The 21,142-nt window shown below is 40.0% G+C and overlaps 1 protein-coding gene and 1 non-coding gene across 2 annotated transcripts in view; both read right to left on the bottom strand.

The window, feature by feature from the left end:
- The window catches only part of Trpc5 (transient receptor potential cation channel subfamily C member 5), a 259,616-nt gene that overhangs the window by 133,146 nt on the left and 105,328 nt on the right, over window positions 1–21,142 (bottom strand). Inside the window, exon 2 of the mRNA XM_051142246.1 lies at window positions 4,091–4,489. Within this exon, the coding sequence (XP_050998203.1) occupies window positions 4,091–4,468 (378 nt within the window). The 5' untranslated portion in view covers window positions 4,469–4,489. The remainder of the gene's footprint in view (window positions 1–4,090; window positions 4,490–21,142) is intronic.
- On the bottom strand, window positions 14,849–14,992 carry LOC127186037 (small nucleolar RNA SNORA48). The gene has a single exon (XR_007830291.1). It is a non-coding gene; the product is annotated as a small nucleolar RNA SNORA48 (small nucleolar RNA).

The following is a 21,142-nucleotide window of genomic DNA, read 5'->3' on the forward strand; positions in this document are numbered from 1 at the left end:
ACAGGCTGAGGGCAATGGCCGGGTGGGCTCAGTCTTTTATGTAGGAAGGGTGGGGCGGACCAAACAGACCTCACCCCCCAGCCAAAGCCCCAAGTCTCATTCTAGCTGGATCTCTCCAGCGACTTTTTTTTTTTTTTAAATAAAACAACTCTGTGAGCAGTTTTTAATATCAAACATTCTGACAAAATCCAATCCAAAGATATAATAATTTAATATTTAAAGCCCTGGGGTAGTATGACAAAAATATTAAGAATATTTGTTTTCTATAGTTATACTATTATGTTTCTAGAATACCAGAACATGCAGTGTGTAAAATAAAAACACTGCCATTAATATTAGTCAGTAGTCTCAAATCTGAACTGGAAAGTGCCATTGACATTGTATAGAGTTCTAGTTAGTGCATGTCTACGGCTCATATTGTATATTTAGAACCAAGGCTGCAATGAGGCTCTGTGATAGATTCATCATGAGTGAGCACTGCTTCAAACATCTGAGCTTCTTTGCATATTTGAGTTTAAACCAATTTTTGATTGTTAAGCAGTTGAACGAATGTCTTTTATTGTTGCTAAATTTAAAGGAATGAGTTTATTATTTTTAACTATATGTGTTTGTGTGTCTTTGTGTCTGTGTGTATGTGCATATGAATGCATGTACCTGTGGAGACAAAAAAAAAGCATAGACTATCTTGGAACTTTATAATACACCTAACTTAGGTGCTGGAAATTGAACTGCAAGAGCAATACATGTTTCTAATGAGCTCTCTCTCCAGCTTTTGTTGCTGAATTCTTTGCAACACCCTCATTCAGTTGTGTGATCAGGGCCTAGGAATTAAAAAGGGATTTTAGAAGCTTGCATTCCAGCCCTGATATTTAATGTGATCTTAAACAATTGACTTAATAATCCTGTTTCTCACTGGCAAACAGGGAAGATGATGGTGGCGGTAGTGGTGATGATGATGATGATGATAAATAATAATGTCTAGCTTATAGAGTTGCTTGGAGTAAATGAAATAAATCTTGTTAAGATGCTTAGCAGTGCTGTTTTCATATTACCCATTCATTAAATAAATATTTATCAACCGTAATAGTCCAGGTACTTTCCTGTGGAAGTACGATATAGCAAGAAACAAGAGAGACAGGATCCTTACTTTCTTGGGTGTATTGTAAATGCTGATGGGGAAGGGGGGTTAGGCCTTTTACTTAAACATTTGTTAATCTGTTAGTTCCCGATTTTTACTCTGTCTTCTACTTTGTCAATTACAATACGTTGTGAGTTGTTGCTTTACTTTCATTGCTCTTTTCCTAAATGAGTCAGTATTAAGAAGTAAGGATTTCCTTTAATCCCAGCTTTGGCTATATTTCAGAATACTTGAGATTGACTATTTTCATTGTTGCGGATTTGTCTCCTTCCATGTTTGACCAGTTCCCATTCTATTTTCTTTACCATGCCTGTAAGGAAAGCAAGGAGGTCCTCATCAGGGGTTTATCAGGTAAGCCACTTTATCTTGGCCATTCAGCCTCCAAAACTGATGAGCAAAACAAGCCTCTTTGCTTTATAAAGCATATCAGCTCAAGCATATCCTCATAAGAACAGAGGACAAACTAAAACGAGAAGACGTTATAATATTAAAGGCATGGAGAGGAATAATAAGATCGTTATCTTAACTTAGAAAGGAAAGCCAGCCTGACTCTAAAGGATGGCTTCAGAGGCACAAAAGGAATTGAGGCAGGCAGACTAATGAGAAAATTTACATGTTAGTGTAGGGCAGTGATTCTCAAACCTCAACATCCCCTTGAGGGCCTATTAAGGCATAGCTTGTTGGGCAATATCCCAGAGCTTATGATTTTGTACCCTTGTAGTGGGGATCTAAGGCTTTGCATTTTATGTGAGTTCTCAGGAAATGCTCTTGCTGCCAGTCTAGGGCTCACACTTTGAGAACCCCTTATTTAGGAGAGTGATGACAGAATAGGCAATACTAGTGGGAACTTGGGTGGAGAGGAAAGAAAGAGGGAGGGAGAAAACACAGGGCTTAGGGGTTGAACATGGGGGTCAAGATTTGACTGAGAAATCAAAGATGACTAAAAAGATACCAACTTTTGGTGGCCCGAGGATATGAAACTCACAGAAGCAAACTCACGAACAGGGATAAATAGAATTTAGTCACATAACATGAACTAGGAAAACATATAATGGTTCTGTTTGTGTCTGCACTATGGCACTCAAGGCTAAAATCTTCTTGTCTGTGGAAGAAAAGACCAAGCTTCTGGGGAGAAGCATGGGTCTGTGTTTGGTCTCTTTTCTAGAATGTACTGTTTGAATAAAGGAAGAAACTGAAGATATAGTGGGGGTGGTAAAGAAAGTGGAGTGAGTTTACATATTCCAGACATGAAGACCACGTCTTCGTGCTGTTAAGTATTGAATATGTATGAGAAACTAAGGAAAAAAGAAAAATCAATGGAGTAAAACAGAGACACAGTAAATCTGTTAGAAGAAAAAGTGGGGAAGAGCCTGGAACTCATTGTCACAGGAGACAACATCCTGAACAGAACACCAACAGCCCAGGCCTTAAGGTCAACAATTAATAAATGGGACCTCATGAGGCTGAGAAGCTTCTGTAAGACAAAGGACACTGTCAACAGATCAAAGCGGCAGCCTACAGACTGGGAAAAGATCTTCACCAACCCCACATCTGACAAAGGGCTAATACCCAAAATAAATAAAGAAATCAAGAAATTAAACACCACCAAATAAAACAATCCAATGAAAAATGGGGTACAGAGCTAAACAGAATTCTTAGCAGAGGACTATTGAATGGTTGGGAAATAAAGAAATGCTCAACATCCATAGTCATCAAGGAAATGCAAATCAAAACGACTCAGAGATTCTATCTTTTTTTTTTTTTTTTTCCTTTTTGGTTTTTCCATCTTACACCTATCCATATGGATAAGCTAAAAAACTCGGGTGACAGCACATGCTGGCGAGGATGTGGTGGGAGTGCAAACTTGTACAATTACCTTGAAAATCAATCTGGCATTTTCTCAGAAAATTGAGAATAGTGCTACCTCAAGACCCAGCCATACCACTCATGGGCATATACCCGAAAAATGCTCCATCATACAACAAGGGCGTTTGTTCAGCTATGTTCATAGCAGCTTTATTTGTAATAGCCAGAATCTGGAAACAACCTAGATATCCCTCAACTGACGAATAGATAAAGAAACTGTGGTACATTTACACAATGAAATACTACTCAGCTATTAAAAACAAGGAAACCTTGAAATTTGAAGGCAAACTGATGGAACTAGTAATGATTCTCCTGAGTGAGGTAACCCAGACTCAGAAAGGCACACATGGTATATATTTACTTATAAGTGGATATTAGCCTGACATAGATGTCCTCTGAGAGACTCCACCCAGCGGTTGATTAGGACAGATGCTGGAAGTTGCTGCTGGACTCTGGGTGGAGCGCTGAGGGTTGCATGGAAGAGTGGGGGGATGGAAGAAGGATCCAGAGGGGTCACGAGCCTCACAGGGAGACCATCAAGGATCTGGACTGAGGTGGCCTATACAAACTGATGTGCCAGCCAAGGACAAGACTCCCTGTTCAGATGTCACTGATAGACTGCTGATTCTCCATGTTGGGAGGGGCTGCTTCTGAACCTCTGAATGCAGTCTGGTGCCCATGATTTGGTCACTGCCCCTTGGCAAGACCACCTTGCAGGCACATAGAGGAAAGGGGTATAGGCTATCCTGATAAGACCTGATAGGCTGTGGCCAGAGACGGGGAGGAAGGGGCCTCCCCTGTCAGAGGTCTAAGGGAGGGGAATAGGGCAGAAGAGGGTGGGAGGGTGGGAACGGGAATATAGAGTGAGGGCATAATACTTGGGATGCAATGTGAGTAAACTATATATAAAACAAAACAAAAACAAAAACAGCAGGGGCCACACAGGGCAGCCCTGGGGACAGTTCCTGAGATAACTGAGAACAGTTTCTAAGTTAGGGCTTCTTAATTCCAGACTGCTGAACCTTTTCTTTTGGACTCTGATGCTCTGATTTCTGGCTCTGTCCAGCATCCTGGGAATTGTCTTACCTGCTTCTCTCCACTGGGCTTCCTGTAGCTAAGCAGAAGCTCCACAGCGCCTACCACCTCCTTCCGGATGGCATAGAGTAATGCATCACCCACGTACACGCTGTGGTTCAGCAGTAGCTCCATGATCTCCAAGTTCTCGTTCTCAATGGCAATGAGCAGGGCACTCCTCCCCAAAGGATCCATGCAGTTGATGTTGACATTGTAATAGATCTCGGCCTCCTGCAGTGCCTGTTTCACTGTGGCATAGTCCCCCTTCTCCACAGCATTAAGGAAAGCCTTCTCTTCAGCAGAGAGCTCAGTCTCGGCCCTCACGATTTGCAGGGGGATGCGGTCTCTGTATGGTGAGTAATTGACCTTCTTGTAGTACAGCTGGGCCATGGTTCATAGAAATGTAGAAACCTGAGAGAGAGAGAGAGAGAGAGAGAGAGAGAGAGAGAGAGAGAGAGAGAGAGAGAGAGAGAGAGAGAGAGAGAGAGAGAGAATGAGAATGTTTTAGTTACCTGGAGGTTTCAAGTGGCTACTTATTAATCCCTTTCTAAAAGGATTTCAAAATCCCAAAGTGTTTAAATGACATCAGTGTTGCCAAGCAGCAGAGTAGCAAAAAGCCAGACTTTGGTCAGAAAGACTTGGGCTTAAGCATCAATTTATCACTTAGCATCTCTGTGATCTTGGACAAGTTAGTCAAACCCTCCACCACATTTGTTTCTAAGGTTATCCATATTAATATTATTAGCCATTATCATCTAGAGACTGCTTACCAAGTCTTGTGCTAAGAATAACTCTTATGCTGAAAAGTGACTCTGATAGCTAAAGGAATTATACAGTGTCAAATTTCCTAAGATATTTAGCACAAGTTTCCCTTGCACTGCTGAACATATTACCGGTAATGCTTCTGGTCAGTGGTGCTAAGTTCATGCTCACCTAGGACCAATTTCGTTTGCTCTCTGGATCTGTGGGTCTTTTTGTAATCTAATTTTCAAGATTGCATTTACCACTATTCCCAATGCACCTCTCAGACAGAAATACTATTTTAGGAGCTGAGAATACAGTTCAGTTAGTAGAATGTTTCTCCAGTACATGCAAAACCCCATATTTGATCCCTGGCTCTCCATGAGCTGGGTGTGGTGGTGCCCAGCTGCAATCCCAGTACTCAGAGGGTAGAGGAAGGAACATCATAAGTTCAAGGTCATCCTTACACACATAGTGAGTTCAAGGATGGCCTAGGATACATGAGATCATGTATTTTAAAAAGAGACAAAAGGGAAAAATAAAAATATGTATTGTTTCGTGTTAAGCACAGCCCTTCTTGCTGATGCTCATTGGACAAATATCGACTCCAACAGTCCAGAGCCATCTGCAGAAGATAAGAACAGGCTTATTCCCTCAGCTTACCCCTGCCTCCTTTCTGCCATTACACCAAACTCTGAGGCTAACAGACTGGAGACTCCGTTTGATTTAATTCTGAGAAATGGATGGTCTGTCTTGTTTGTACCAAATCTCAGATCACACCACACTTAATAGAACTGATTGCAAAGTGAAAACTAAATAAGTTTTTCTTTTCTTTTCTTTTCTTTTCTTTTTTTTTTTTTTACTGAGCTCCTGCAATGTGTTGAAATTTTCTCTGGCAGACCAAGAAAATAAAATCACCTTTTCCTGTAATCGTACACAACAAATCATGGGGTAGAGCTCTTAATTTGCAATTTACAGATCACATTCACTCACATTCCTCATTGACTCCTTATACTCTCCCTGTGAGGTGCAAATAGATGATCTTCCTCATGGGAGAAAATGAGACTTAGATCCATTAGCTTATTGGCTGTTTTCTCCTGTCCCTGAGGTCTCCAATCCCCTTTGGAGTTAAGATGGCCTTATTCTAGCACTTTCCCTTAAGGAACCATTTCACTAGTAGAAGGAAATGGAAGTGTGATGAAGAGCCCATTGCTCGTCTCCTGACATTAGAGAAGATGTGGAAATTCCACAAACATTTACCTCACTCTTTGTTTAGTGAGTGTAATTACATCTCTGCTTTGGCAGGGCGAGGAGCATATATTATATCAAGTAGCATTTAAAATTCATATCCTGGTGATCTTCAGAGAAGTTAGCATTTGACAATGACTGTTGGCTGCTTTTTGCCCAAATGATGACTCTCTTTCTTTGTCTGGCACTCAGGAGACCAGGGTGTTCTTTGGCTCCCTAGAGAAAGTCTGATATGCTTTTCACTCTGATATATATTTATATATATATAAATTTGCCACAGAGTTGAATCACCCAGGGGGGAGAGGGAGAGGGAGAGGGAGGGAGAGGGAGAGGGAGAGGGAGGGAGAGGGAGAGGGAGAGAGAGAGAGAGAGAGAGAGAGAGAGAGAGAGAGAGAGAGAGAGAGAGAGAGAGAGAACCTGAACTGAGGAGTGACCTCCATCAGATTGGCTTGATTGCTGGTTGATGTAAGAAAGCACATCTTCCTTTGGTAGAGATGTTGTCTCTAGGCTCTTAGGCCCAGACTACATAAGTAGCTGAGGCTGGGCAGTGGTGGCGCATGCCTTTAATCTGAGCACTCAGGGAGGCAGAGGCACTGGTCTACAGAGTGAGTTTCAGGACAGCCAGGGCTATACAGAGAAGCCCTGTCTCAAACAAAACAAAACAAAACAAAACAAAACAAAACAAAACAAAACAAAACAACCACAAAGTAGTTGAGCACAGCACAGTGAGCAAGCCAATAAGCAGCTTCCTCCACGGTTCCTGCTTCTGCACCTGCTGAGTTCCTGTCCTGACTGAAGGACAGTGGACCAGGAAGTGTAAGACAAATAAATCTCTTCTACCCCAAGCTCTTTTTGGACTGTGTTTATCACAGCAACAGAAAGCTAAGTACAACAACTACTTTTAAAGAACTTAGCAGAATCTACAGGAAATTGGCACTTAGAGGAGGCACTTGGCACTGAGCAGCATATGGCTTTGATAATACTAATTTTAGACTGCCTCCCTGCCTCAATGTTGTCAAAAGGAAGTGAGAGGGAAGAAGAGTCTGAGCTTCTGAAGAGACACTTAAGGGCTCTTGTGCTTCTGTTATAATAACTTACTTAACGGAAATGCATTGAGCACTTTCAGTGCTCCCAGCATTCTGATAAACTGTGGTGGGGGAAGGAGGCATAATAGGCCCTGCCTTGACCATTTTTTGCTTGCACTACTATCACATGTTGGACTTACTAATCAGTGCAACTCTATTCTTTCCCCTCCACTTATAGTCTGCATCTAAGTTATCCTACGAAGCATGAATCTGTGATTCCATTTTGCTTATCTTCCATGATTTCTTATTGGTGTGTGTGTGTGTGTGTGTGTGTGTGTGTGTGTGTGTGTGTAGAATCCTGAGATTAATATCAGGTGTCTCACTCTATGGCTTCCCTCTTTAGCTTCTGAGTCAGGGTATCTCAGTGAACTTTGAGCTCACTAATTTGAGTAGACTTTCCCTCCAGGAAATTCTGGGGATCCTCTTGCCTTTGTCTCCCCAGTGCTGGGATTATATACATGGAATCTCATGCTCAGCTTTTTTATGTGGGTACCAGGGGATCTAGCCTAGGTTCTCATGCTTGCATGGTAAGCACTTTACTTGCTGAGCCATCTCCTCTGCCCTTCCTGCTATTCTTGTGAAATCATTATGAGGCTTGCAAGGTCTCGGCCCCTGTTTACCTTTCTGACCTCTTCTTAAACTACACATCCTAGTCACAAATGCTTATCCTCATGATGATTCTTTCTATTTTTCTGTGATGCTGAGATTTTTTTTTCTGACTCCAAGACCTTTGGTCCTAACCTAAATCATCATTAAAAAACAAAACAAAACATCTTTTTCTATCTTTTAGCCCTTGCATAAATATCACCCGCAGAGCTGCCCTCACTCATTGCCCTCTTTCCACTAGTCCCTTCCCATTCTTTCTATGATTCTTCTTCTGCCTCTCTAATGCTTACCAAAAATTCTACACCTATTTGTCTTATCATCTAACTATTCTTTCCAAATAGCCTTAAAGCTCAAATCCAAGTATTCTACCAGGTCCTGTGTTTCTGGTGCCCACTCCTTATCCAGTGACTGGCCACTAGATTGATACTCGGTGAGTAAATGAGACAATTCCTTATCTCTTTTCATCCCCTCTCAAGTTCTAGCCATATTGAGCCATTGACTTGTCCTTTTCTCACAAGTTCTTTGTGTCTGGACATCACCTCATCCTCTCCACTTAGCTAACTTTTCCTCATTTTTCACTATCTCCTCAATCAAAAATACTGTTTTCTGTAAAAGTTTTACCGAGTGTCAGCAGGAACTGAGCCAGGATTCCCATTTTCTACTGGTCCTTTGAGCACATTTCTTCAGTAACACGGACTGCATCTTTGTCTTTCTACTCCTAGGGTAGCATAATTGAGATCTGTGTATCAGTTCACTCACACAGGTCTAGAACAAGGCAGGAAGTATTTATGGGCATTTAAGGAGCAAAGCCAACTGAGTGTTAGCAGAGTTAAGTACTAGAGTTCTCAGAATAAGTTTTAGAGGATGAGTTAAGCATACAAATCTGAGAGAAGACTCTAAGTGTCGAGACTGATTATGGCTTGGCTGAGAGATTGTTGGTGGGCAGGGCAGGGCAGGTTTCTTTCTTTCTTTTTCTTTTCAAGCTACTGCAAGATACAAGAATTAGAGGTATAAGCTATAACCTCAGTTTTCCCACCTGAGCAATGGTCTTAAACATTTTACCACTTGCCTCTTCAGAGGCCACAATAGAAGAAAAGGCTGAGTAGTCTTTTCTTACGGTGTTGGGCTAAACATTGTAGGGGAAATCTATCATCATCTTACCAAGCAACGTATCACCACGGAGGAAAGAGAAGATACATGTATCCCAAGCAAAAATCAAAATGAAGGAAACAGATATATTTAGTTTCCTATTATGTGCCAGACATTATGACAGGAGCTGGGACAATAAAGACATAAAAATAATTATTATAGTTTTGACTAGTTAATGTTTTCTGGGCACCGTGCCAGGTGCTGGGGCTGCACTATTACTACAACTGTTTCTAAGAGGAATGAATGCAGCAAGCAGAGTCATTCATTACATTCTCACTGTGTGTCAGATGCTAGATACATGGGTTAAAATCATAAAGGGAGATGACCCAAAATTCATGATAATATGCAACTTGAAGCAAGCATATTTGGATCATATATAGTCAAACCAGAGTCCCGCTTTACGTTTTGTCTCTTACATTTGAACCAACCTGCTGTGTTTTATTTTCAATAAGCTGTGTTAGGAGGGTCCTCATAGAAATCTTCTGTTGAAAAACTTACCTCCAGAGCTTTGCTTAAGAGTTATTCTTTTGCATTAAGACACTACATCTCCATAACAGCCACTGGAAGCAATAATGAATCATGTGGCTAAAAAGTAGTAATAGCTTTCTTTACACAAAGTCCACCATTAGAAATGTTATTATCTTGTAAAAAAAATTATTTGGCTAGAAGGACAGGGAAGATGCAGTAAAGGGAAAAAGGAGAGGCCTTGCGTCCAACCTTGGGAGCCTTTTTTTAAAGTAGCCATGCTTCTCTCTGTGCTGAGAGTTATGTGTGGAGAATGAAACAAAATTCTGTTTCCTGTGTTATCTGTTGCTAAACAGGCTTGTTTACACACTTTGAACTCTTCTAGATCCTACCCCTGGAGCCACTTGACCCCCATGGCTTTTACCTGAGGAGAGAGACCTGATCTGTTTTCCACATGCTTGCTACTAGTCTTGTTTCACCATTATTCAGGGAGTAAGGAACTGATGGTGGGAGTGTCTGGGATCGCTTGAGGATCTGTTATCAGAAAGATTCCTTCCTGTTGCTCTTTATCTTTAGCCTTGCCAGATTGCACTTCATTAATTTAAGGCAAATGCTGAGGTCTGTTCATAAGTAAAGAAAACAAAACCAGCCTGTGTTTCATGCCATACTGCCAGGATACCCCATTACCAGTGGAGTCCCCCAAGCATGGAAGATTATGAATTCTCTAACAAGATGTCTCAGAGGGCTTATCGTGTTCTCTCTTTCCTTTGATTCTATCCAGAGGAGTTTGTCTAATGGTGTCTGTGACATTTGTGGGATTAAATCATGTGATTTAAGGAGCTAAATCGATGGACTGGGCAGAAGGCCAGAGTACAAAGTCAACTTGCCAAATCCCAGCCCAGATCACTGCCCAGCACAGGGCTTTTACTGTGAGGAAGACAGTCTGGCTTTCCACCTAACTAAAAAATTAGCGTCCTCAGGGGAATCTGCTGTCTGCGTACTGCTTAGACTGTGTGCCCCTGGGATTGGGGCTTTACTACTGGAACTCTGTGACCTCTCACCATTATCCACTCTAAGTATCCGTGGGTACATGCCTTTCATTGATATTCTGATGCAAAGAAATTTGATCTGATACATTTTTGCCATCTAAAGTATGAATACCTGGCAATTAATAACTCTTGCGACAATGCCAAACACTATGATGTCTATGGTACAAATGTCATGTGACAAGGCCCATTTGTGAGCTAGTCAGAGGAAGGTTGTGGGGTGTTGATTGTTATAGCATTTTTGGCCTCTTTCCAACTATCAATTTGCTCAATTTTGAGTTTCATTTGATTTATTTATTCTTGGATTCTTGAGGCAGGATCTTACCATGCAGCCCAGGTTGGCCTTTAACTCCTTGTTCTGCCTTAGATTCTTGATTTTTAGAATTATAGATATGAGTCACCACGCTCAATTCAAACTTCTTAAACAAAGTAGCAACAAGTCTTTTTCTATCAAGTTCATATTATTACTCTCCTGCAAAACATTCTACAGGTCATCTAAATATGCTCCAGCCAAACAAAATGGCTCCTGTGACAATGTGGTTGGTTAATGAGCACCAATACTAATAGGAAAGGAATCTTTCTCTTTTTATTACCTGTATGGTGAGTGCTGATTTTGAGTGCTGAAATCACATGCCTAAAATTTTCAGTCCCCAGCACTTGTTGCCTCTAGAGCAATGTCCAAAAAGCTATTTTTTCCTTCTACACAAGGCCTGGAAATATTTGATATTAGTAAATATGTTTTTTCCTGTATATTCCTAATATTCTGGTTTGTAATGTTATTGTAATAACCAATCATTAAAAAAAAATTTAAGGCCCACTCCATGGGATGGAACCGATACCTGTTAAAGTAGACAAGAACTTGAGACTAGATAGGTCATAGGCCCTAGCAGAAAACTTAATACTATTATTCTGCCAAAGGAACATAGCAATAAATGACTCCTAATGACATATTTAAACCACTAGATCAGAGCATCACTGCCTTCTCATCGGAGAAACTTCTTGTATTGGCTGTATATTATTTGTTTCCTAGTTAAATGCTTAGCACTTTCAGTCCAAATATAAATACCATATGAACAAAAGCTTCATATATCCTGTTTGCTAGTATGTTCTCAATAAGTATGTGTGGAAATATTACATAACATAGTGGTAGGTATAGTGATGGAGAAACGCTTTGTTGGCAGAACCTTGCTTTTGTTTGTGTGTATACCACAACCATGAAGCCATGTCCTTATGCAAGAAGGGACTCCCTCACCATATGTAGACTCTTAATTCTTATAAAGCTGAACCAATATTGGTAATTTTGTTTCTTCGAAGAGATATGAAGCTGTATTTAGAAAATTGATGTAATTCTGGCCAATGAGATGTGCTGGAGGGCTTATCCCTTTTTTCCCTTCCCAGTATTGTCATTTGCATGTGATACCAAAGAGTTCAGCCATTATGTGAAGAAAGCCAAACTGTAAGTGATGCAGCATACGTGGTAAAGATGCCATAAATTAAGGCCTTTATGCTGTTTTTGTGGCCATTGAACTAGCCCCCATGAGTTCTGCTCAACTGCTGTACTTTTAGGTGTTTAAGATGATAACTCCCTTTTGCTAATCCACTTTTATTCAGTTTTGTTAAAAGATCTGAAAAAATTCACCTCAAATGATAGCATTTTCTCAAATATAAAGTACCAAAATTAAACCTGAGAGATAGAAAATTTGAACAATAGTTATATTAAAATAGTCTGAAATATCTATTAAAAGACGTTCAGTTCAAATGACTTTATAGCTCTGTATAGAACTTAAAAATATACCTAATTTTCTTAATATTAAGAATATTTTTTAAAAGAATATGTCAGATCACAAAAAGAATTAACACTCTCTAATTCAGTGGAGCTGGAATATCTTAATGTCCAAATCTGATAAAAAGGCCTCTGAATAAAAACTATATACCGATTTTAATCATGACAAGAACCACCAATGAATAAAATATTAGCATTCAGCACTAATTTACTTAAAGAATCTAAGTAAAATTATAAAGAAAGTGATTCCATATAAAATTTATTACTCCAAGTTAATAGTAAATCCAATAATTTGTGAATTATTAAACTGATAGCCATTAATATCCAAGAATAACCTAAAGATTTTACTATAAGTACTTGTATTCAACTTTCAAATTCTTAGTATATTGTAATCATATAAAATCATTATGAATATTTGAATAGACAGATTTTGTCTACAAAATAGTTTCCCATGATATACATTTATTCACTTATTTATTTACTTATTTTAATTGATTGTGAGTTTCATAGTGTATACCCAGTCCCACTCATCTCCCCATCCCCTTATATCTGCTCTTCGTTCTTGCAACGCCCCCACAAAATAAAACACACACACACACACACACACACACACACACACACAAAAGCATAGACAAAAAGTCTCATTGTTGAAGCTGTAGTATGTCACTGTGTGTCCCAGAGTATATTTCTCTGTTCACACATCCTCACTTGCAAATGTTCATGGTGATGAGTCTAGGTCACTGGCTTTTGTGACACCATCAATATTGCATCCTAACCAGGACCCCTCCTGGTTATCCTGTTGTTGCCCTATGCCATGAAGATCCTATAGCTTTGGATCAGCAAGACTGAGCCTTTCACATGTCATCTGCATTCACAGATGATAAAGATTTGGGGGTAGGCCAACTGAGAGCCCTTGATCTGGGCCTGGGTGATAGCTAAGCTGGTCAGCCCACCAGTTCTTCCTTATGTCCACTACCAGGTCAAGTTCTCCAGTACTGCTCTGGCTAGGTGACCCAATGCCAGCATTGGCAGGAAGCGTGGTCAGCTCTCCTGCTCTCATGCCCTTGGGGAAGCTCACCAGCACCCAGGCATCCAAAGGCAGCTCCACTGCACTGCCCAGTCGAGGCACAGGGCTCCACTTTCCTAGGTGCTGCAGCCTGTGAGCAGTTGGGTTAGCTCACCTACTTTCACACCCTTAGGGCTGGCTCATCTGCATCTTCATCACAAGGGCCAAGTCCATTGTGGTGCTCAGGCAAGGTGCAGGGCCCACTCTCTTGAATGCTGCAGCCATTGAGGAACAGGGCCACCTCACCCACTGTCATGACCCAGGAGCCAGCTCTCCCAACTGTTGTAGGTGCTGAGGTAAAAGGTGAAAGGGTATCACATCCAACCCCACACCACCTCAAGGCAGATGAGTGGCAGGGGCAGCTCTCTCTCTCTCTCTTTCTCTCTCTCTCTCTCTTTCTCTCTCTCTCTCTCTCTTTCTCCCTCGGGGCTGCCTCACCTGTACCCTCTTGACCAGGGTCAGCACTACTGTGCTACCCATGTGAGGTGCAGGTTCAGCTCTCAGTGCTGCAGTTGGTGAGGGGCAAGAGCCAGGTCACCCACTCTCTTGACTCAACATTCCCACCTGCCTAAGGTGGTGAGGGGCAAGAGGGGAGAAATCTTCTCCCTGAGCCCAGGCCACCCCATGGTAGAGGAGTGGTGGGGTCAGCTCACCCATGCCCCTGCCAGCAGGCCCAGCTCTACTGTGCTGTACTGGTGAGGTGCAGGGCCTGTTCTCTTGAGTACTGAAGCAGGTGAGGGGCAGGGATAGCTCTCCTGAGTCCATGATCCTGTGGGCAGCTTTCTCAATTGCCAGAGTCAGTTCTCCCACACTCATACCCTTGGAGTTGGCTCACCCTCCCCCCTGCCACCAGCACCAGATCCACTGTGCTGCCCAGAGTGCTTCCTCTGATGAGATGTAGGGCCAGCTCTCCAGACACAGACAATGAGTAATGGGGCCAGTTCTGTACAGCCCCCTGGACATCCACGTGATCCTGGGTGGCTGCCTGGATCAGGGATGTTGCCATATTCTCTAGTGGTAATATGACCCACAGACTACATGGCCTTCAGCAGTGGCTCAGGCTGGGACCTCACTATGGCCCTCACCATGGCCCCAGGTGGCAGGGGTGTCTACCCACAACAGGCTACTCCTCTCTACCCTGGGGTCTCCAGTTCCATCTCTCTTCATAATGTTCAGTTTGTTCTACTCCTTCTTTCTCTCCATATGTTCACCACATACTTGCACACTGTGGTGACTCTGGCTGTAGGCTGGCTACATGGCTGGTGGGCCTCTAGGTGACATCCTTAGCACTGTATGGGGTGGCAGCAAGCAGGTGGCTACAAACAGCCTGTGCTGTATGCTGATGGGTGGTTCTGTGGGTGGCATGGCGGTCAGCCTGTCACTGTCTATCTTCCTCTTCCCTCACTGTGCTGCTTGGTGGTAGGCAGGGCTCTCTGTGTCTATGGTCCACCCTGTGCCATTGGGCAGAGGGCAGGTCGGTGTGCATCTTCCCCGACCTGTACCTCATGGCATGGTGGAATGCAAGTCTTTGCCTGTCTTCTTCCTCCTGGGCTACACCATGTAGATTTGATTTTATTTGGTTTTTGTGTTCTAGGCATAAAACAGCTTTGACTGCCAAGCCAGGCATCAAGTTAGGGTGAACAAAGGACTGCCAACTGCTCTGCCCCTATCTCATATAAGAAGAACACTGTCAACAAAGTGTCTCTTTGCCCATTGCCAGGGAGGTAGTACATACACTTTTAAAGGTATCAGTGTCCAGGTTTTATACAGAATTGGGCAACTATGATGTTTAAATTGAATGATAAATGTACAAAAATTACATAAAAATTGAGCAAAGTGAAGAAAAGATACCATCAAAAATATCACAATAAAGAAATCTGTCACTCCACTAAATAATTCCAACAGAAAGCTATCGCTATCAACTTTCCATGCCTTATATTCCCAGGCCTAGCTCTGTTCACTCAACATACACATTGTCATAGCCTGGCAAATTCCCTAGAACCTTGCTTGCTAGCACCATTCCCAGCCTCTTAGGCTTAGCTCTGGTTATGCCCTTTGTGCACTAGTTCAGACATGAGTGGCCCAGATTCCCATCCACATGGGCCATCCTCACAGTCCTTGATGGCCCAGTTTGAATTGATCATTTAACCCAGTCTGGTGACCAACTTGGATTTCTTCCTGCCTTCTTACTTCTCACATTTCCTAGACTTTGCTCAAGAGGCTGACCCCGCAAGAAATCACATTTGCATATTCTCTTGGTCACTCCTGAACTGGAATCAGACCCTTTCCCTCTAGACAAAAGTCAACACTGAGTATCTGAAACATTGACCTACCAATAAATAAAATGAATTTATACATTCGAGAAGTACTTTAATATATTAACTGTAACTTCTAAGGCAACCATTAAGAAAATAACTAAAAACCAGGCACAGTTGCACATGCCTTTAATCCCAGAACATGGGAGAGAGAGGGAGGTGGATCTCTGTGACTTGAGGCCAGCCTGGTCTGCATAGTGAGTTCCAAGACAGTGAGAGCTACATAGTGAGACTTGACTCAAAAACAAAACAACAACAACAGCAACAATAACAACAAAACAAAAATCAAAAACAAGAGAGATACACACAGAGAGACAAAGAAGGTAGAGACAGAGAGACATAGAAGGAGGGAGGGAGGGAAGAAGGGGGGTGGAGAAAATAACTAAAACTATACAGAAAAGGAAATGAGAAAAGTAGGCCATGATGAATTGGGGAAAAATGACTATGTAAAATAAATAAAGAATAAATATTAGAGCTGAATAGGTTCAGTAATTATAGCTTGAAGGGCTTGGGCAAGGAAAATGAAATGTAAGTTTTAGAATGTTAGCAAGTGAATCTAGTCAGCATATGGAACCACACAGAGAGAATTCACAGCTAGCAATATACTGTTCAAAGGCACTCATCTTTTGCTATATATTAGAACCACTTGAAGAGTTTTAAAAAGTACTCAAGCCCGAGTCAACTCTCTCTTACATTAACATTTTAAAATAGCTTGCCAAGTAAATATAATATGCATCTGAGATTGACCACTATCATAAACGGTATCTGGTGCTGCTGGTAGTGGGTGTAGTCATCATAGAGATCAAGAAGAGATTAGAAATGGAGAGAGTTTTTCTATTGAGGATGCAGAAAGGCCTAGATCTTTGTTGCCAAGTACAGTAGCCACAAGCCACGTATAAATGTTGTACCAGTCATATTTTAAACACTTAATAGTCACATATGGCTCAGGATACTCTACTGGATACAGAAGGTATAGAACATTTTCATGCTTGTTGGGCTAAATGCCTCCTTCAACTATGAAATAGCTTTAGTGAAAGAGGCTTTTAAAATTCTAGGAAAAAATACGCAGATCACATTTGTATCCTTTGATTTCTGTAATGCATTTTTATGGCTTTGGCTGTGTATGCAGTGCTCTTATTCATATAAGATATTTTCTCTACTTGCTGATGTTCAAGGATGTTTTCTCAAACCATTAATAGCTGAATTAAGTCAATATTTTTCACATTTACTAGAGTGAATATATATATATATATATATATATATATATATATATATATATATATATATATATATCCTCCTCTAAGTCACCAAGCTGCACAGGGGACCTTAAATCTGTTGCTCAGAATTCATTATCACTATGTCTACACAATGTTCTTTGAAGCAGTCAAGAGAAAGACAGAATGTAGCAACACTGATTGTAGCAAATAGAAGGCAGTGTAATTGGTTATTAGTCTGAGAGCTGCTTTTATCCTTGATTGGGTTGGTCATGACAAGTCAGTGTCTGTCTTCTTTGGCTTACACCTTAAATTTAAAATTTGAAGTGATAATGTTCACACAAGAGTTTATTATCAAAATCTCTTTAAATGGGGCAGAGGGACTTCTTAATAAATTGTAGTAGAGAATATGGGCAAGGGGTACATGGGAGTTCTTTAGGTTGTTTTTTTCGACTTCTATATGTCTATGGAATGATTTCAAAAATAAAAATTAGAAAAAAATTATGCACATTTTCTCATAGGAATTCAAATGACATGATTTAAAATAACCCCCCTCCTTTCCCCCACGTACGGTGTTAATGTGTTCATTCTTAGCACAGGTTTTCTTACCCACTGTTTTTGCTTAATTTTTAAAATAAAATTTCATACATCATTTTCTGTATTAACACTTTCTAAATCTCTATCCTTCTCAGGACCATTTCCTCTTGTATAGGAGGGTGGCCTTGAGGTAAGCCTGAGAGAATGTGTTTCATCCTGTCACAGACTAACACACCATGCTAATTAGTCACAGTGCATTTGACTATTCTCCAGTTTGGAGACACTTAAGGAGACATTTATGGCCATTGCTTACATTTGATATGTACATTATTTATATAAAATTCTTTACATATATTTCCAATTACTTTCCCAGTATAGCTTCTCAGAACTTCAATTACCAAGGGTATTTTTTAAATCTCTCAATTTCATATTGTTGCACTTTTTAAAATTGGTTTCCTTTATCAACAGTGGCTTCTAAGGGGGAAGAAAACATCAAGAAATCCAAGGAAACAGAACTTAATCTTGTTTTTTTCCATGTTCAATGTGAATTCTAGTTCAAAGTTTTTTTTTTTCTCAGCTGTTAAAGACTCTTCAGGTCTTTAACAAATGGATACTTTGTCATGAATGAAATATATTTAAGTGTTTTCAACATATGTCATTTTCATCTTGTGAAGATGAAACATTTAGAGCCCTTCAATTGATGGCCTCTCATTCCCTATAGTCACTCAGAATCATCTCTGTTTCAGAGAGGGACATTATAAAATGGGTTCCAGATGTTAACAGTTCTTTTTATACCATTTCTTCTGTTATACAGGGTCTAAGGTAGTCCCAACTGACCATAAACTTACTATGGAGCCGAGAATGGTCTGAACTCCCAATGCTTCTCCCAATGGCTATGCATCTACATGTGTACTACCATGCCAGCCATTTTTTCCATGTCTAAAAAATCAAAAAAGAGGTCACCACCTTGAGCATAGCTGGAACTAAATAAAATCCTAAAGATTAAGTTGAGTTATTGGGGGTAGTGGTTAGGAAAATAAATAGAAGGCTAGAACCTGAGTTGAATCTCTAAGGTGGGTTGGATTTGAATAGGTAGCTATAGGAGCTGGGAGAATATCCATTATATCTGAAGTTCAGGATGGGATTTGACACTGTCGTGGGTAAGACTATGTTTCAAAAGAAAGGAAATAATATAGGAATAGGTAAGGTGTGTCTAGCTACATGTTGGAAAATATTGAAAATCTAGTTGAGATGCTAGGCATTGGGAAGTCCTCTTAGTACAGAAAAACAAATAAAAAGAAAGATATATAAAGTGATTACAATGGTTGTGCCAAATGGAGAACTAAATTATGACAGAATGGAACTTACACTACAAAAGAAGGGAATCCATCTAGAATGGAAAATAGAGGAACTTTAGAGTTTCTTCAAAGGACTTAATAACAGACTGGAGGACATGAGACATAAGGAGAAGCAGAAGGTTTAATACCCAAGTCTATGCTTAAGATTGGGAGCACTGCTTTCTGTGCAACTAAGAATAGCCACACCCCAGGCTGACTACTAGATCCCTAATACTGTCAAGGTAAACCAAGGCCCTGTTGAAGAGAGTCTTTTTCTTCCCGACTTCCACTAATACTTCAAAGATGCTTATTTCATCCCATTGGTCTTCATTTGGCAATGGATCTTTACATTGAGCTTTGTTTCTCTGTCCCAGAGGGTTCTAACAAGTAATGATCTTAAGTGCTTCGATGTGCGCAGGAAGCTCTGTTGAGTGTGTCCTTATAGACCTGCCACATGACTGTTTTGTAACTTTCTTGTTTTGCATATTAGGTTCATGAAAACCAGGTCACTCTTGTTTTTACCCAAAGAATTTTAGTTTTATACAAAGTTTAGTTTTATACAAGGTTTCCTGAACAATTGCTTAATTCTAAATCTAGGAAGTCTTTAATTTCTTTATTTCATCCCTGACTCAGTTGTCATTGAATAAAACATTGTTCAGTTTTCATGTGTTTATAGGCTTTTTGTTAATTATATTGTTGTTGATATTCAGCTTTAGAACATGGTGGTCTGATAAAATGCAGGGGATTATTTAAATTTTTTAATACCAGTTGAGGCTTGCTTTGTGACCAATTATATGGTCAATTTTGGAGAAGGTTCTGTGTGGTATGGGGAAGAAGGTATATTCTTGTGTTTGGGTGAAAAGTTCTGTGGATATCTGTTAGGTCCATTTGATTCTTGATGCAAAATAAGTTTAATTTTGATACATTGGTATATAATTCAAATGTAAGATTATTCTTCACACACACACTATATATATATTCTATATATATATTCTAATATGAAGTATTGTACCCATACCACTCAAGTAGAATACAAGGTTTACCTCCAATACTTTGAAAGTGCTATTGTATGCTGTTTAGGATAAGTAAGTTAGACAAGTTAATGGCCAATTGGTCAAATCATAGTCATGTCAATTACTAGTCTATTTATATCACAAGAATATTCACCCTAGGTGTAACAGATAGGTATGATTTTATAGACAGATAAGGTAAAATAGATAAGTTCTTCAAAAACTTTAGAGTCCTACAGATGGTTTTATTGTTTTAATGATTATTTGACAACAAGACAGGTTAACTCCTGGCAATACCCAGCCAACCTCAAAGAAGATGATAAACATGAAAAACCTCCTTATGGAGATGGCTTCAAATGTAGCAAACCAGCCACTGGGCAAAATGTCTTCATTTCGACCACTGACAGAATTCTGCCTAAAAATAGGCAAGCTTAGATGCAGGCAGAATCAACAGTCAAACTCTGCCAAGACAGGGTAAGCAAGTCCTCAATAGTTCCTGCCTCACAAATACGTCTGTCAGATATATTGGGCCAGAAGGCTGAAGATGATGCTCCAATGTTATAGAGAGTTATGGGTGACTGTTCAGGCAGAAAACTGTCTCTGCCATTTTTTTTCAAGTTGGAATCTGCTAACTTGTACTTCCTGTTTACTCAGATAATTTTATTCCTTCTAAAGTCTCTGGTGGGGTTGAAGACCCAATAGTTTAGTTTCACAATTAAGCTTAATTGTTTAGGGGTTAAAATGTTTTTAGGTCTAGATACGTGTTTTAAGTTGATAGAATGAGATAGGTATTGATTTACATTAAGAATTTTAGATGCACCAAGATAAGAAAAATGTTTTCTTCAAGGTTGCCAAATACAAATAGTCAAAACACTATGAATGTAACGTTTATATAATTCCTGATTGTTTTGTGGTTCTTCTTGCTCTATGTAGTTTATTTTATATATGTGTAATAATATAAATGTATATGTAAAAATAAAAATATATGATAAAAATAGAAAATCATGTCATGGTGACTTAGATGGAAAGATTAGTGTATGCTGCTATGTGTCAAATAGTGCAAATGAAGTGTACATTCTAGAAATGATTCTAGTCCTAGCTCTTCATTCACTTGAAGGATGAATTCAAGTAGGATTTAGGTCTCCAGTGTCTTTTCTATTGTTTAAAGAAGATAAGGAAAACACTTGCTAATATCAATGTCAAGCTTAAAATTAACTGCTTATTAATATTAGAAATGTTTTCAAAGCATTAGTGACATTTATCGTACTTGGAATTGTCAGTCATTTACATACTTGATACAGAATGGCAAACAAGATAATTCAGGCCAAAAGCAATGAAGTTTGAAGGCGAAATGATCAGTGTATGCCTTTCTTACTGATTAAGTATAGTAGATAATCCAGATACAGTCCCTATTCTCCTGCACCAATTTCAGTCCAATATTACAAGCCTTCTGCAAAGGTAA

Source organism: Acomys russatus, chromosome X (genome assembly GCF_903995435.1).
Source record: "Acomys russatus chromosome X, mAcoRus1.1, whole genome shotgun sequence".
NCBI classification, from domain to species: domain Eukaryota; kingdom Metazoa; phylum Chordata; class Mammalia; order Rodentia; family Muridae; genus Acomys; species Acomys russatus.